General features: G+C 42.7%; 1 protein-coding gene across 5 annotated transcripts in view; it reads right to left on the bottom strand.

Moving 5' to 3' along the window:
• CEP350 (centrosomal protein 350) overlaps positions 1-18,045 on the bottom strand; it is a 123,937-nt gene that overhangs the window by 70,591 nt on the left and 35,301 nt on the right. For 3 of the 5 annotated variants that reach the window (XM_067535212.1, XM_067535215.1, XM_067535216.1), the window contains 5 exons: positions 8,424-9,076; positions 7,600-7,721; positions 4,636-5,699; positions 2,198-2,351; positions 639-802 (listed from right to left, as the gene is read on the bottom strand). In XM_067535212.1, coding sequence (XP_067391313.1) covers positions 639-802; positions 2,198-2,351; positions 4,636-5,699; positions 7,600-7,721; positions 8,424-9,076 — 2,157 coding nt within the window. The remainder of the gene's footprint in view (positions 1-638; positions 803-2,197; positions 2,352-4,635; positions 5,700-7,599; positions 7,722-8,423; positions 9,077-18,045) is intronic. The other 2 variants (XM_067535214.1, XM_067535213.1) reach the window with 2 other exon arrangements.

The raw sequence follows: 18,045 nt of genomic DNA, 5'->3' as shown, positions 1-18,045 counted from the left end.
CTGATGTTTCATACCACGTTGATGGACCATATATCATATGTACGCTGTCTGCTTCAAAAAGGTGACCATTATGTTAATTTCACAGCAGCTGAATGGAATTCTTTAAAATTAATTTTAGAATTTGAGGATAATTCTCTAGGTTATATAAAAAATTAAAGCTAGGCCATTTATTAGACAGTTTGCTTAATATAGCACATTTTATCTCTATACTATTAAGTTTCTCAACTGCTTGTTTTTAGCAGCTACTATATACAAGGCCAAAATCACCCCAAACAGGTTAGCAAGGTTTCTAGTAGAAATAACGTTAACAACTTGGTTTCAGTATTTACCGAACAAACTGAGCTGCAAATGAGCATCTTATATGACCAAAGCATGAGAACATAACTGCTGAAGACAGACATTTGCATTTGCTTTAGAATAGTAATGAAATGGAAAAAAACGTTTTCATAGAGAGTTAAGAGTAAAGAAGGCTACCCACTACATTAATACTGGATTAAAAGATATTGTACCATCAACCCCTGGATAAGTGAAAATGCTTAATCAATCACACTAAATAATCCCAGAAAAAACCCTTAGAAAATGTGAGAATACCAATATAACCAGATGACAAGTGAATCTACATTCAGCACTACACTTACTTTCCTTTTTCCCTCTCCTTTTAGAAGAAGCAGATGAGTGAGAAGATGCTGCAGACCAGGGTCCAGGTGAATGCTGGGAAGTTAGCTCTATAGATCTAGTTTCATGGGGAGATTTCCTGCTGGGAAGCTCTTCTTGAATGCTTGAATTGCTGCTGCCACTGATACTGCCATAGAACAAAAAACACTAACTGAAGATTACCAACTCCTTTATTCCATGCCACACAAGAAATCCACATGACTTTCTTGACAAGACAGACAACTAAAATCAGGGCCAACTATACTGCTACATTACAAACCCATCTTGAGAAGCAAGATAATTTTGGAATTAGAAAATGGTAGCAGTTACTAGGACACTCAGAACTTTGACCTAATTCTGAGTCTACTGAATTTCAGCCCAGATGTGAAACTACAAAAGATGAATATTAGCATAATTTCAGATACAAGTTTTTATGGGTATTCAACCACAGATTTGGCTACACATGTACTACCATGAAGTTGATAGAAATTTAAATTACACATGAATGTCTGCTATTATTGATAAAATGGCAGAACTATGGACTTTTTTAATATGGTCATACGTTTATGAAAAAAATTAAAGGAATAGTGTTATATGAAAGGTAGTAAGTTGTATTAGAAGCTAAAAGATAAAATATATATTTGTCTTCTTCAGTAAGGGAACATTTTTATAGATAGCCATATAATCAACATGAAATATGTGCTCTGTCCCACAATTATATAGGCCTAGACAATACTGTGTAGACAAACACCTGTGGCTGCCGTCCTCCCACAACAAATGTGAAGCATGTTTTTAGGGTGTCAATTCTCCCCATCCAACTTCAAACCCCCGCAAACCTGAGCTGTAAAGATGGAAAATTTGATTTAGCTGAATTTTGGAAAATTCAGCAAGTAATTTTAATCCAACAATTTTCATGATAAATTGAATGCTCTGGAATGGCATGGTCTTGAAATTCCAAGCAGTTACAGAGAAGGTGCAAAAAATTCTATCAGAATTTTTAAAAATACATTTCTTTTACTAAACCTTACTGGAACCTTGAAAACATTCTAGACTTTTACAACAACTACTACAGAATGGCAGTAACATCAAATTATAACTTAGCAATTACATAGGGCTTTATATCTTCAAAGAGCTTTGAACATTAAGCCTCATAATAGCTATGAAAGGTTGGGAACTATTATTTTCACTATTTTACAGATGGGGAAACAGACCCAGAAGGGTTAACAGACTTGTCCAAGCCCTCATAACAAATCAGGCAGAAGCAGTATTAGGTCTCAGGAGTACTCAATTTTCTGTTCTACACTGCTTGCTCTGACGCCATACTGCTTGACATATAAGTTGTGTAGGGCCACAGATAAATGATTTACAAAGTCCTACTGTAAGGAATTGTCTTTTTCATGATTGGGATAAAATAGTGTAACGGTACCCTCTTGGGGGATAGCCAAATATTACTTGATGCAAAAAGGAAGCTATTCAAAGGTACTCTCAGAAATACAGTATAATTTTTCACTTTGATTTTCTCCAACTGTTTCTTAATAATTACCTAGGCTCAAGAGCAACCTTTTTGTCTGTCAAAGTTCCACTCCCCTGTGATGAAACAAAGTCATCTTCATATGAAACAACACTATCTGGAGGGCTCATGGCAGGAAATAAAGGTCGCAGGACTGGAGACCCTCCATTTGACCTTTCCTCAAATCCTGTGAAAAAGAGGAAAAAAAGGCAGTTGATATTAAACTCCATGTAGCTCACATGACAGGCAATGATGCGGCAGGCCTTAAATACGTCCAAGAATACTCAGTCAGAAAGAATGCCTTGCCAATAGAAGCATGCTAAATGAACAACATGACAGAACTGCCCTTGGATGTCTAATACAAAATGTCAATTATATTCTGCCTCTTTTCTATACTGAAGTGCAAGCCACTTAGAAAACATTATCTGGATAGCATGATGCTTGGGAATGGAGCTTCCTGGAAAGCTAGCAGGAGTAAATTCCATCATCTTTGAAGAATAAAAAAAGACAATGTCAACTAACTTGTGGAAAACAATTCGCATCAAATGACTACTTGAAGGCAAGAGCAAGAGCCTCACAGAGCAGAATTAAGTGTACTGGTAAAAGGACAGCCTAGCTATGTACAAGAATGGAATGCAATGTCCTGCATGAAAATTCTGGAAAATATGCAACAAGGCACCAAATAAAGCAATTAACACTATAAACTTGCTCACTTAAATAAGAGAGATGGATCTTTCCTGTCTATTCATATATCATCAGAGCCTAATCTGTGAAGACCAGAGATTGCTAGAGATTTCAATTCATTAACTGTCTGTTGTCTGCCAAACTATTTTTCAGAGCTACCACTGGATAAGACAACATATGAAGAGTTGAAGTTAAAAAAGAAAAAAATCTCTACGGAAGTAACCTGCCCCTGATGGTGCAGCACTATTTTTGTGAGTTAAGAGAATCTGGAATATATATATATAGTCACTGACATTACTACATTAAGCAAATTCTGCACATAGTATGCATTCCATCTTTCAGGCTTAACTGAAATGGGAAGAGAACAAGATGAAATGCTGTTAAAGCTTTGGCACAAGACTTGATCCTTTTTTTAGAAATAACTCACTTAAGAAATCACATCGGTAGGTGGATTTGAAATGGAGCTGTGGTAGGAGGAAGCGTACTCCCAACCACTGGCTCAGTTCTCCCTGTTGGCTCCACTTGCCCCGCTACATTAAAGAAACCTGAAAAGAAAGAAGAGGGGCAGGACTTACCTTTTTCTCAGCAACAAGGCCCTTTTATTATTTAATTTAAAAAGAAAAGCTTTCCATCCCAGAAGCTTGCAAAGCAGTCTGAAAATAGTTATAGATGCCAAACTGAAAGCAAATGTCCAAAACAGCATGTATTTGAAGTATATTTAAAGGGACAGTGCTCCACTGAGCATATATGGAACTGAGATGAACAGAATGGGGTCGGAAAGAGAAAAATAAAAGTGGCTTACAAACAAGGAGAAAGGAGTTAGGGAGATTTGTATGGCAAAATTGTTTGGTACTGTAAGGGTTGAAGTCAGCTAGTCATGCTGATCTCAAACCCAACCCAAGGTAGTTAGGTGTAGCATCGCACTTTGGATATAACCTGATAAACCTTATATAAAATTAACATGTACCACATATAGTTAAATGTTCTAAAAACATGGTAAATACACTTAAAATATACAATTTACCCCCAAATTAGATTGCGTTGTGTTTAACAGTTGAATAGATCCAAGGTTCTAATTACCCACTCTGTAGGAGTGTAGCAACCTAAATACAAAAACAGTCTTTCACTTCCAAAAAACAATGGAATATTCTTCCTGGAGCAGGAAAAAAAAGTCAGGTCAATCACTTATTACCCAAAACTCACAGGAAGTTTTATGGAGATAATCATAAGAGTGGCCATGGTAGGTCAGACCAATGGTCCATCTAGCTCAGTATCCTGTCTTCCGACAGGGGCCAACATGCCAGGTGCTTCAGAGAGAAGTAACAGAATAGGTAATCACTGAGTGATTCATCCAGTGTCATCCACTCCTAGCTCCCGGGCAATCAGAGGCTAGGGACATCCAGATCATGGGATTGTATCCCTGATCATATTCATGAACTTATCTAATTATCTTCTGAACCTAGTTACAGTTTTGGCCTTCACAACATCCCCTGGCAACAAGTTCCAAGGTTGACTGTGTGTTGTGTGACGAAATACTTCCTTTTGTGTGTTTTAACCTGCTGACTATTTCATTGGGTGACCCCTGGTTCTTGTGTTATGTGAAGGAGTAAATAACACTTCCTCATTCATGCTTAACATTTCCTTATTAATCCATCTTCATATTAATGATTGAGACACTTGAAAATGGACTCATCACCAGTGAATTCAACTACAAAATGCAGTCAATATGGAAATTATGAATGTTCACAAGATTCTCCTGGAGTAATATTTCCACTTCTTTTCCTTACCTTTTCCATGTAGCTGGTAAGATTTTGCAAATATGTTGATGACACTGTGTGGACTTCCCTTTGCCAGTTCCTCCCATGGTCCCTTGCTTTGTGTGCCACTTGTCTGTGTGAAAAGTGGTAAATACTTTTCTGCCTCCTTCTGAAACTCTTTTATGGGCTCAAAAGCAATTCTCTCTGCAACACAGAACTCCTTTTCTTTTAACACCTGAGCAATTTTCAAAGGAGACTGCCTACGTTGGCCACCTTCCTCCTCGGAGAGACTCCCCTCACTTAGAAGAAGCCCTTCACTGATTGAATCTGTGCTGGAATCATGAGGAATTATGACTTCGTTGTGACTATAAGCCTTGTTTTCAGACCCAGGGGAGTCAGTTTGCCTCTTCGATAAATGTCCTGCCATCCCTTCAGTTCTGTGACTGGTTGGGGATCTCATCCCAAGGCTGATTGCAGTAGTATGAGGCCTGATAGTCTCAGGGAGTTTTTTAAATTCACTAAGGTTGCCCACTCCAGGAAGGTTATCATCGAAGGTTGTATGAGACACACAGGTACCCAACATTTTCTGAATTCTGGCTGAGAAAACATCTTCATTATCTTCTCTCACAGGGGGACTCACAGCCTTAGCCCAGCGTCCATCATCCTGGTTCCCTAGCAGTAGTTCATGCTCAGAGTTCCACACCGAGCCACAGTTGATGCCAGCCCCAGCTAACTTCTTGGCTTCGCTTTCAATTCTGCTAGACAAAGAAGCAGCTGTAGCTTTCAGGGCTTCAATACGATCCAGTTTACTCTTATATTGGCTGGTACCAGGTTTTATTAAGAGATCTTGCTGTGCAGAAGATGAAGTCAGATAAGGCTGAGGTGTCAAACTCAGGGATCCCATAGCTGTGTTGTGGCTCCTCCTGGTTGACAGTACTGAGTCAAAGTCCTTTGGCAAAAGGCCCATCTGCTCCAGACTCAAAAGCTGGGAGAAAAGTCCTCCACTTGAGCCAGTAAGAGGTTGTGGGTGAGAGAGCTGGACTCTGGGGCTCAGTCTATCTGGTTGTATCCATGTTGGATCCATCAAATCATTTCTAGAATCAAAAAACAAGAGTGAAATTTGTGACTGAGAGCAACATTTTGAAGTACTAAGAGGCCATGTGAACGTATCTTTGCAACAAAGGTGTTTTTCACAGACCAAAATACAATAAGCTTATGGGAAACAGAAATTATAGATGTACCAAAAATAAAAATGCTCTATACTGTATTTACATAAAATATACAGCACATGTATATAATGTCTAAACACGATCTTAAATTGTGTTATGTTGTACAAACCACATAGTATTCTTTGGCAAGAAAAAGCAAGCTTTTTGCAGAAGTTTACAGAATGCAGTTCAGATGACACCTTCCTTTCCCTGTCACTCCTATCTCATGGAATCTTCCAAGCTCAGAGAATCCTCTCTAATTTTACTCACATTACCTTCCCAACACTTCATAGCAACTGACGCTGGCAAAGAGTAGGCACATCTAATGTGGAATATAAGCATATTCACAAATCTATAAATAAAAATAAAAGCCTTTTATTATAGATATCTAAGTTTCCCCTAGCTAGGGTTCTCCAAATGGATACCTCTTCCAGAGATCCATTGTCTTGGAATTTCCTTCTTTAATCTTACTAGCACATAGTATGAATATTAGGTTTCCTGAGAACCCACCAACTAAGTCCTGCTTCTCAACTTACTACATGGCTCTCCAAATAAATTATGCAGCCATTCTAATTTCAGTTCTTCCCTATTATTAGAACCCACAGTTAGATATTGCTAAGGAGTCCATCACAGTAGTATATTAATTAATACCGTGTTATACAGCAATACCAGTGTAGTATCTGAACTATTATCACTCGATTTTCCTAGCCCTAGATAAAACTCTTTCTGCATAAGAGACAAGTACTGTTAAACCACAAAACTGAGTTGTAATTTGACAAAGGTAACGAGATACAGAAATTATTTAAGAAACAGTAAGTGATCATGTAATTAAAGACCAGGTCATAGGGCATATGCACAAAGGGACAGAGTTAAGGATGTGCATGCAGCCTTAACAGTCATTTTCTCACTTCTGCAGGTTTAAATGTGCACCCTGAACATTTTGTTAATGTAAATTTGATTAAATTTATTAAGTGGCATCCCTTAGTTTAAATGTCCAAAAAAGAGGAAGACAGTAGATGCTCCAAAGGACTTACAACCTAAATTAGACAATATATCAAATGACCAGATGACAGTTCAGTGTCAAAACACTGCGCAGAGATTCCACCCCCTGCTGCTTCTGACTTTAGTGGATTATTGAAAGGCTTCACAGAAAATGAGCAAGAGTCTGCTTGGTACACAGGAGAAAGAGAGATTTTTCCATGCATGAAGGCAATGGTGGACGGATATAAACTGAGCATTTTAGAAGAAGCAGAGGTGGGGAAAAGGAGCCAGATGATGAATAGGAAAAAGTTAGACCAGAGATGCAACCAGAAGCAGATGTGTGTGGAGCCCTGAAAGTGAGAACCAAAAGTTTGAACCTCAGTTGGAAAGTGAGGAGAAAACAATGAGATGATTCAAATAGAGAATGACAGTCTAACTGGCAAATATGGTTAAATAATTACTTGTTCTTGCACAGGGGTGATGACAGAGGAAAGACCAGTACCTGATGCGGAATGCACATCTCTCTGAGATTATCTATAGAAGATTAGCAGCAGCTGATATCAATTATATTTTAAATTAATATTTATTGATACTATAATTCTGAGGCAGATGGGTAACCAAAATTTAAGTTTTTGTGCAGATTCCTGTACAACCTCAAAATAAAAATATATTACTGAACTTTAAATATTCTACTGCAATAGAATACTTTTATATCACTAATCACTATAAAAGCAATTGCTTGCCATAGAACATAATGCACTTATAAAACTAGAAAGCACTGACTGAAATGTCCATACCCACTTACCTAACAAGAGGCTGTGGAGGTTCTGACAGGGACATATCACTACTGGAAGATGCACTAGGAGGACGCTCTTGTGCCTTGTTTTCTTTGTCAGATTCCCCAGATGGTTGATATCCAGGCCTGGGCTAGAAATAAAGAGAAGACACTAACAGCAAAATTTTCAAAAGTGCCTAAAGTGATTGAGGAGCTGAAGTCTCATTAAAGTCAAAAAGATTAGAAGAAACTCAGCATTGAAGTTTTACTAGTATGCGAAAAAAGGAGAGGGCTTTCAAGATTTTTTCCCAATAAAACTGACTGCGAAACAACCTTCACTCACACACTGAGCCAGCCAAAGAGGAACCAAGAAAGTTAATAGTGACGACCTATCATCTAACAACCATGTTTCACATTCAGCCTCAAATAGCAGTGAGTTGAATGACCTCAATAGTCACAGCTCTGCCACTGGCAGACTGCAATCTCAACTGAAGCCCCTCATTGAGCCTGAGGAGTTTTATTATATGCATTTCTTAAATACCAATCACTGTATCTGTTAATCAATACATTAAACTCAGTCGCTGGTTAGAATTACGAGAGACTAAATTTCATTCACCATCATGGTGTGTCTCACTGACCTGAGGAGATTCTGTAGTTTGACTGTTGTTGCTGACATATCTATCTTATGGACAAACCAAATTTTGGTTTGTAGTATTGATCGTTGTTTTCATTGGTATAATCAGCTTCCTTCCTTAACTTCTATCTTAATAATGATAATTTAGGACCTTCTGAAATATTCTACCCTCTATTTCTATGCTTGTCTTTAAAATACCGAGGTAGTGAAACTGCCTTACCTGCATTTCCTGTACAGAAGGGAGCTGAGAAGGTTCCTCTAATAAAGTTCGTTCCAGCAACAGTTTAGAGTAAGTTTCTTGTAGTCGCCTAGCTGCTGAAGGCTCAGGAGTTGGCATATTCTTTGCTTTAGCAAAAGCCTCTCTCTGTTTCTTATAAAGCTCTTGAAGTCGTTTGTTCTTCCGTTCTGTTGCCTCTTTTTGTGCCTTCTTCTCTTCATTCTGCCTCCTCTTCCTCTCCTCTTGCTGTCTAATAATGTATTGGCGAACCTCATCTGTGTCATAGTGACGCTTCTTGGAGATAACCTGAGGCTCTTCACTAGCAGCTAACTTGTCTGGTTTCCTTTTCGTTGGACTGTGGCTCCTGGCACCTTGTGTGGGCACTGCAGATTTATGATTCTGCCTTTCCCCATCTCTCTCTTGCTTTGTACTCTGAGTTACAGAGTCCAACTGTAGGTCATCAAGAATTCCACGTATCTCCACTGGCAGAAAGTCCTTATTTAAGGAGGTATGGTCTTCATCTGGAAGAGTAGAGTCCAATTTCTTCAGGTTACTCTCAGACTGTACTTTACTCCTTGACCATTCAGAACTTTTTGGACAGGTTTTGTGGGTAACATCCAGCCTGGGATCTGATCCTGTCCTTCCAATAAGGCCTGCTGAAGAATGAAAAGTGTCAGATGCTACATTTAAAAATTCGGAATGGGGAAGCAAAATGGGGAGTGGAGATTTTCTTTGTTTCAAACCAATCACATAAAATTGGTCAGTAACTGAAGAGCATAAAAAGTAAGAAGATTAATTAATAGCCTCTTCTCAGTTCCATCCAAAAGAGAAAATATTTCATGCTGTTTTATATGTCAAAAGCGCTGTACTAAAAAGCTTTTATATATAAAAGCTAAGATTTGAGAAGTAGAAGCCACGACTGAAACATCTGCAAAAAAATTTTAATGCAGCAAGCAGTGCCAACGACTTCCAAAGCTCTTATACATATGAGCACTAACTGGAAACTAATAGGCTGTAATCTGACACTGCTACCAAAATGCACATATTTTAATAGTTTCCATTAGCACTACTATAGTTAAGAATCTATCAATTTATAATTAACTCCCTTCCACACAGTTTTACAAATATGCTGTAAAGTTTGTTTTAGAATGAAACTAGACAATAGACAAAGAAATTACTACAAGTGCAATTTTTCTTCCAAATTCGATGTGAAATGTATACATTATTGGAATGCCCAAAGAAACTTACAAGTTTTATGGTTTTGTCTTTTCTTTACAGTTTTTGAAATAAAAATGTTCACATTAAATCTGTACGGCCCATAGTATCAATCCATATATGGAGCTATAAGAGCTATCATATCAATCTTAGAATAAGAATATAGATTTGCGACATTGGATTGGACTATAGCCATCAAAACCAGAGGCGGCCAATAACTGCTGATTCAAAAGAAAGAATTCTTGTAATACACTATTACAACACTCTACCATGGGAAAAATTCTTCTTGATCTCTACAGTGATCATTTTGTATCCTGAAGTTTTGGAATTACACTTCTCTTAACACCTAATATAATTACAAATGTGAAAATATGAAAGTTCAAGGATTTTGTTTTTGCCGTAAGGTGCAGATCAGAATTTGCCTCAAAGTTTGCAGCTAGGGTTCTTTAACTATGGCAAGCATTACAAAATGGTACAACTGATTCCATAATAAAACATAACTGCAGATCTTAGACTACAACTCTGGGCTTATCTATATATACAAGTTTCACCAGTTTTAATTATAGGTATAATGTTGCACCAAGTTAGCTAAACCACTGCAACTTTGTCTACTGATGTAAGTGTTCACATAAAGTTGCAAACTGGTGCAACACCACCCTTTTTTAGTGATCTTTAACTCAAAACACAGATGAATTTTCTTCCAATTTTCCAGAAACCCTTGCCTTAAAAGCAAAAACCCGCACACTTGATTATTTATCTTACAGTATCTGCGGTTTTCCAAGATGTTTTCATCTGTGTGGATCCCACTCCAGGTGCCCAAGTCAGTCCCCAATCTTTGGAAAAAGCAGTGTCCATTGAGCCGGGTGCCTGTACCCCATATACCCTCACACTCTCCCGTCTCTTCCCCCCACACAAAGGCATAAAGGGCAGAGCAGCTGCAACTCTCCCTCAATTCCCTTGCTAATTCAGAGAACTCCAAAAAGTGAGGAATCAAGGGTGGGTCATGGAGTGGGATCCACACAGATAATGACATCTTGAAACACTACAGTTACTATAAGGTAAGTAACCATTTCTTCTTAATCAAATGTATGTCCATGTGGATCCCACTCCAAGTGACTGATATGGAGGTGACTGGAGGTGGTATAAAGGACTCCCGACTACCACTAACTAAAGAATGGTTATAACCCTGCCCTCCAGAACTTGGCATCTGATTCTGCAGTCAGACCAAGGGCACAGTGCTTAACAAATGTCAAGGGGGTCCATGTAGCTGACTTGCAAATTTCAGATATGTGGATGTTCCTGAAGCAAGAAAAGGAAGCAGTTTATGCTCCAGTGGAGTGTGCGTTAACCTTTGGAGGAAAAACTTAGGTTGAGGTATCAACATCACCTTGTCTCTGCAGAATGTTGTGTAAGGAAGATCAACTATGAGAGCTTGGAGTTTGCTGATCCTCCTGGCCAATGTGAAGGGATTAAAAAGGCCATCTTTTTGTCTTTTTAACAACAGTATTGTTATCCCGTGTTGTTGGTACAATATCCATAAGCTGACAGCCTTCTGACACAGCGGTGATGAACAGGTGCAGATGCACCTGCAGATGTGCTGACTGTAAGAATCTGTACTTTGGAATTCTATAGGACAGTCTGGAATGCTATACAAGCTAATTTGATTGCTTGTAGCTTCAGAACGTTTATGTGAAGAGTTATGCTCTTTGGAGACCAACTCCTTTGTATTTGAAGGTGGTCCAGGTGAACATGCCAACCAGCTCCTGAGGTGTCAATGATTAACATCTTCACAAGAGGAATAGAAAAGGGTACCTTCTTTGGAAATTCTTGGAGTATGACCACCAGTCCAGTTCTGATAGGATGAGTGATGGGACCACAGTTCTCATGCTACAGCAGAACATCAGAGTTACGAACACCTTGGGAATAGAGGTTGTTCGTAACTATGAAATGTTTGCAACTCTGAACAAAACATTATGGTTGTTCTTTCAAAAGTTTACAACTGAACATTGACTTACTATAGCTTTGAAACTACTATGCAGAAAAAGAATGCTGCTTTCCCTTTATTTTTTAGTAGTTTACATTTAACACACTACTGTACTATATTTGCTTCTCTTTTTTTTGTCTCTGTTGCTGCCTGATTGCGTACTTCTGGTTCCAAATGAGGTGTGTGGTTGACTGGTCAGTTCATAACTCTGGTGTTTGTAACTCTGAGGTTCTACTGTAATTTGATCTCTTTTAGGATAATACACCAACTTTAGCTAGGCTTGTAACAGGCACAGGTGAAGTTTGGCAAGGAGCATCAGGTAAGTGCAAAGTGACATGACCTAGAATTCCAAGACAGCTCCACACATGTATATTGGATTCAATTTAATACTGATGATTATTGACTGAAGAGATAGAAATCTGTCTTCAGGAAGATATGACTTCAATTTGGAGTCACTCAAGTCTTCTATTAATTCTTCTGTGATGGGATGAAAGACTACTTCTAGCAGTTCACTAAAAGACCCTGCTGACTGAACAAGTTAAGGACACAGTTCAAGGCTGCAGTAAGCTCCTGATGGGATAAGCCTTTGATTAGCCAATTGTCTAGATATGCATAGACATGGATGCCTTGATAAGTCAGTGTCTGAGCTATCCATGGCTGCTTGTAGCAATGTTTTGGCTATTAGCTGGGCCTTCCTTAATGATATGTTTCAGCTCCTTTCTGACATCTTGAGTGTGCCTGGATATGAGGAGACACCCTATCCAATACTTTTTGAAGATAGGGTCTGTTAACTGGCGAATCATAATTGTAGTGAAGCTGACAAATAGGCCCCATTCTCCCAAATGAACTCAGTTTCTTGGGGAAATCTTGCCTTAGATTTTTCAAACATAGCAGAGACCATCAAATAGCCTGGTGTCAGGTGAATATAAAACTGCTCCTATCCTTTTTAGGACACCTGGAAGTGTTTCTCTGCTCTGTTAGCCATAGGAAGTAGAGTAGCTGGTGTTTGCCACAAGGTCTTAGCAAAATCCAGGAGGTCCTCGTTGACAGGCTGGGCCTTTCTTAGCAGGAGCAGAGGAGTGCGAACATCAAAAAGCTTATGAGAGAGGTGGGATTCTTTTGTTTTTTGAAGTGAGACATTTTGGTATCAAGTGCCTTGGCAATTTTGGGGAGCAGCTCCTGAAACTTCTGAAGTCATCAGATTCTGTAGCAGGGCTGAAGAAACAGATGCCTGGGGGTGGAAGACAACAGATGCCTGAAATGCGAAGGATGCTGCTCCTGACATTCTCTAGTGCCTGTTATATCTCAGCCACTTGCTCACTCATCTCTCTCAAAAGATGGTGGTCTGGCAATAGATGTGGAGGGGAAAAAGAGATCTACTCTACTTCCTAGAATGGTAGGAAGGTCTCCTGGATGTCCAGGACAGAGGTCCCCAATATGCACAATGCCACAGTGGTACATTGTATTGGTAAGACTGGTTCAGATCGGATTGACCAGGTATGCCTGTGGTGGATGTGTGTGTAGTAGATCTACAGAAAGAGCCTCTAGTTGTTAATGAGGGATCGTCTCCTGATCTAAGGTGAGAAGACTCCTTGCTGGACATGGGAGAAAGTGTTCACTCCAGTGAGGAGGACAACAAAGAGACAGTCAGGGACAGCATGACTTCTGGGGAGACCTTGGTGCCAAGAAGTCATAATTATGCAGTGGTGCCAATTATGAAAGTCTTGGTACCAAAGACATCACTGGGCACAAGGTAGTCTCCTCTAATAAGATATCAGCAGGCACCAGTAGGGATTCCAAAGATGGTAATGACATCAGTATCAGAGCTGATACTGAAGCAGCCACCTGTGTCAATGCTTCTGCCAGTGGTAGCATAAAGCACTGGTAGCACATTAGGTTTATGCTTCTTCAGCACCAAGCCAGCATCACTTACTCCTCCTGGGATGAGAGGAGGCACAATGGTTTGGTCCCTGGAGAACTGATGTTTGGGTCTTTCCTTATGGAAAGATAGGAATTGGTGCCAGGAGCCAAATCTGTCCCTATATTTGGACCTCTCCTGTCTCCTACAAGAGGCTGCACCAGTCTTCAGTGCCAGCATGGACTTCGGTGCTGGATCCTTGCCTGATGCCAAGGATTTTTTGTTGGTACCCATCTTGGGAGCCACATGCTGGGTGGCGGGGGCACTAGCAGACTGGGACTTAACAGTGGTCAGATCTGCCTTAGAAGCTGATCCTCTCTCTTTAGGGTTTGAAATTATCCCATGCACTGTTTGAGGCAGTGAAACTTTATGCAGGCTTCCCAGGATTTCCATGTCCTTATGGAAAAAGGTCAGCACAGCAAACACTGATCTGGAATGTGGCAGAACCAACAGTGGCTGTAGCCAGTAGTGAGAGGGATTCAACCATCCAGAATGGATGGGGTTTGAAATCCGAAGGCTCTGAATCTGCCATTTTGGTACAGGAAGAGGTGCCATGTACGAAGGGGAAAAATATAGTCCTTTGTTTTTTTTAAGAGACAATCCAAACAGAAAAATAAGAAAAAGAATAACAAAGGGTAAAAAAAACCATGGTTACTTACCAGTAACTGCTGTTCTTTGAGATGTGTTGCTCATGTCCATAACACTATAGGTGTGTGCATGCATCTGTGCACGATTACCCGGAACTTTTTTCCCCTTAGCAGATCCCGGAGGGCCAACTTCGGCGCCCCCTGGAGCCCCGCACACATGCTGCGGTATATGAGGCACTGCTGGCCCCACCCCCCCTCAATCCCTTCTTTCTGCCAACTACGGCAGCAGAGACAGGGGGTGGGTTATGGAATGGACATGAGCAACACATCTCAAAGAACAGCAGTTACTGGTAAGTAACCTTGTTTTCCTCTTCGAGTGCTTGCTCATGTCCATTCATTCCACTATAGGTGACTAACAAGCAATACCTTTGGAGGTGGGTCGGAGTTACCAGTGAACTACCCTCAGCACTGCTCTGCCGAATCCCGCGTCCTCTCGCCTGCGGAAGATGGCGTATTGGAACGTGAAGGTATGCACCGACCACCAGGTGGTGGCTTTGCAGATGTCCTGCACAAGCACTCTCTCCAGGAAGGCCGTAGACAAGGCTTGAGCTCTGGTTGAGTGTGCTGTGATGATTCCCGGAAGCGGCACCCTCACCTGCTCGTAGCAGAACTTGATGCATGATGTAATCCACAAGGAGATGCGCTGGGTGGAGACAGGTGAGCCTTTCATCCGGTCAGCCACTGCAACAAACAGCTGTGTCTATTTCCCGAACGGCTTTGTACGCTCGATGTAGAAGGACAGGGCTTGTCACACGTCCAGCGAGTGCCATCTCCTCTCCTCCTCTGAACCGTGAGTTTTGGGGAAAAAAACACTGGGAGAAAAATATCCTGATTACAATGAAATTGGGAAACCACCGTGGGCAGGAAGGCCGGATGCGGCCTCAACTGAACTTTGTCCTTACAGAACACTGTATAAGGGGGCTCCGAGGTCAAGGCCCTAATCTCAGAGACCTTCCTAGCTGAGGTAATGGCCACCAGGAAAGCTACCTTCCATGAAAGCATGAGCAGAGGGCTTGAAGCCATGGGTTCGAAGGGGGGCCCCGTGAGTCTCGAGAGGACCAGGTTGAGATCCCAGGGAGGCACCGGGTCACAGACCTGTGGATAAAGCCTCTCCACCCCCTTGAGAAACCTGATCGACATGGGAAGGGAGAACAGTGATCTCCCCTCTAGCAGCTGATGGAAGGCCGAAATGGCCGCCAGGTGAATCTTCAACAAGACCAGTGCCAGATCCTGGAGTTTAGCTGAAGCAGGTACTCCAGGATCGCCTGTATAGGCGAGAGGCTGGGCAGGATACCCTGGGAACCACCCAACAGGTAATCCGCCTCCACTTAGCCTAATACACGACCTGTGTAGAAGGCTTCCTTGCTGGACCTGCACCGAGCAGGCTCTCTCCCCCTCCGTCAGCCACAGAGCCTCCAGGCCGTGGGGTGCAGGGAGTCCAGGTCTGGGTGCAACAGGCGACCATGGACCTGGGATAGAAGGTTGTGCCACCTAAGGAGCTCCAGAGGTGGAGCGATTGAAAGGTCCAGCAGCATGCTGAACCAGTGCTGCCTCGGCGAGGCTGGAGCGATCAGTATAACGTCCACTTTGTCCCTCTTTATTTTCAGCAGGACCTTGAGCAGGAGCAGAAGGGTCGGGAACGCATACATGAGGTTCCCCGTTCAGTCAATGAGGAATGCATCAGAAATCGACCCGGTCTCTCAACCCCGGAGAGAGCAGAACCTCGGACACTTCTTGTTCCAGGCTGACACAAATAAGTCCACCTAGGGAATGCCCCACTTCTGGAAGATCATAGATGCCACCTCTGGGTGTAGCGACCAGTCGTGGTGGGGTAGAAACAACCTGCTGAGGTGATCTGCCTCATCGTTCCTCACTCCCTGAAGGTGAGAGGCTGTCAAGTGAAAATCGTGCCTCACGGCAAAGTCCCACAGATGGGTAGCTTCCTCACAGAGGACTGAGGAGTATGCTCCCCACTGCCTGTTTATGTAGAATATGGCTGTGGTGTTCTCCGTCAGCACCTGCACCACCCTGTTTGTCAGGAATCGGAGGAACACCTTGCACGCTAGGCAAATGGCCCTCAGCTCCTTCACATTGATGTGCAGGTGCTTCTCCTCCCTTGACCAGACCCCACGAGTGTCTAGGTTGGCGCTGAGGTGAGCTCCCCACCCTACATCCAAAGTGTCGGAAATTAGGGTGACCGACAGGACCAGTTCCTCAAACGGAACGCCCTTCAGCACTGCCCAGGAAGTCCACCACCAGTCTAGGGAGGCTAGGACAGGCGGAGGAACTGTGACCACCGGGTGCAGTGGGTGTCTGCTCAGAACACATACCAAGGCTAACCATACCTGAAGCGGCCTGAGTCTCAGGCGAGCGAGTCTCACTACGTACGTGCAGGCCACTATGTGGCCTAACAGCTGTAGGCAGAGCCTGGCTGTTGTCATGGGGCATCGGTGCAGCTGGGAGATAATAGAGACAATAGCCTTGAATCGTGGCTGAGGTAGGAAGGCTCTAGCTTGGGAAACGTCCAGGGTGGCCCCAATGAACTCTATTCATTGCACTGGGGTTAATGTGGACTTCTGTTCGTTTATAAGTAGTCCTAGCCTGCAGCACATGGAGCAAGTGAGAATCACACTGTCCTGCACTTGGGACCTGGACCTGCCCCTGATCAACCAATCGACCAGGTAAGGAAAAATCTGCACACCCTTTTGTCTCAGGTGGGCAGCCACTACCGCCATGCACTTGGTGAACACTCTTGGAGCTGAAGATAGGCCAAAGGGCAGGGCTGTGAACTGGTAGTGGGAGCCAGCAACCATGAAGCGAAGAAAGTGCCTGTAGCTAGGGAGGATAGATACATGAAAGTATGCGTCCTTGAGATCGAGGGCAACATACCAGTCTCCTGGATTCAGGGAAGGGATTATAGAAGCTAGGGAGACCATGCAAAATTTGAGTCTTTTGACATATTTGTTTAGACGACGCAGGTCTAATATGGTCTCAGACCCCCTTCACCTTGGGGATGAGGAAGTACTTCGAATAGAACCTTTTTCCCCCTTCTGCCTTGAGGGACCGTTTCCACCGCTCCCAGGTTGAGGAGGGTGTCCACCTCCTGTAAGAGGAGCTGCTCATGAGAGGGGTCCCTGAAGAGGGACGGAGGGGAAGGGTTGTTGGTGGGGTAGACGTAAACTGCAGGGCATAGCCCCCCGAGATTATCCCAAGGACCCAATGGTCCAAAGTGATTTTAGCCCATTCGGGATAGAAGGGCCTTAGCCTGTTTAGGAAGGGGTGGGATGGATCCAGGAGAGCAGTCAGGGTGCCACCCTCAGGCGCACTATCAAAATTGCCTCCTTTGGTGGCCTGACCTCCTGGGGGGGCCCTTGCTGGGGAGCTGAGGATGAGCTAGGAGGCTGATTCCTTCTTCTAAACCCCCTATTTCTGTCCTGTAGTCTATAGGTTGGAAAGGTCTGGGCTGAGACCTTGGCTGCTGCTGTGCCTGGGGGTGTGACTGACGCCTAGAAAACTGGGGCGTGTAAAGGCCCAGGGAGCGAAGCGTGGCCCTGGAGTCCTTCAGACCATGCAACTTCGCATCAGTCTGGTCCGAAAATAAGGCCGACCGATCAAAGGGGAGGTCCTGGATGGACTGCTGCACCTCCTGGGACAGCCCCGAGGACTGCAGCCATGAGCACCTTCGCATACAAATGGCGGAGGCTATAGCCCTGCCCGCCGAGTCAGCAGCGTCCCATGATGTCTGGAGCACTGCTCTAGCTACCACAGTTCCCTCCTCCATGATAGTGTTAAAGTCTGCGGCCTAGTCCTGGGGCAGGGCCTCAGCAAACCACCTGAGGGAGTCACACAGGTTGAAATTAT

Source organism: Emydura macquarii, unplaced genomic scaffold, assembly GCF_026122565.2.
Source record: "Emydura macquarii macquarii isolate MOO-44397 ecotype Brisbane River unplaced genomic scaffold, CSIRO-AGI_Emac_v2 contig_3477, whole genome shotgun sequence".
Taxonomy (NCBI): domain Eukaryota; kingdom Metazoa; phylum Chordata; order Testudines; family Chelidae; genus Emydura; species Emydura macquarii.
Note: the sequence above shows the minus strand (reverse complement) of the source record. Positions and strands in the feature narration are given on the sequence as shown.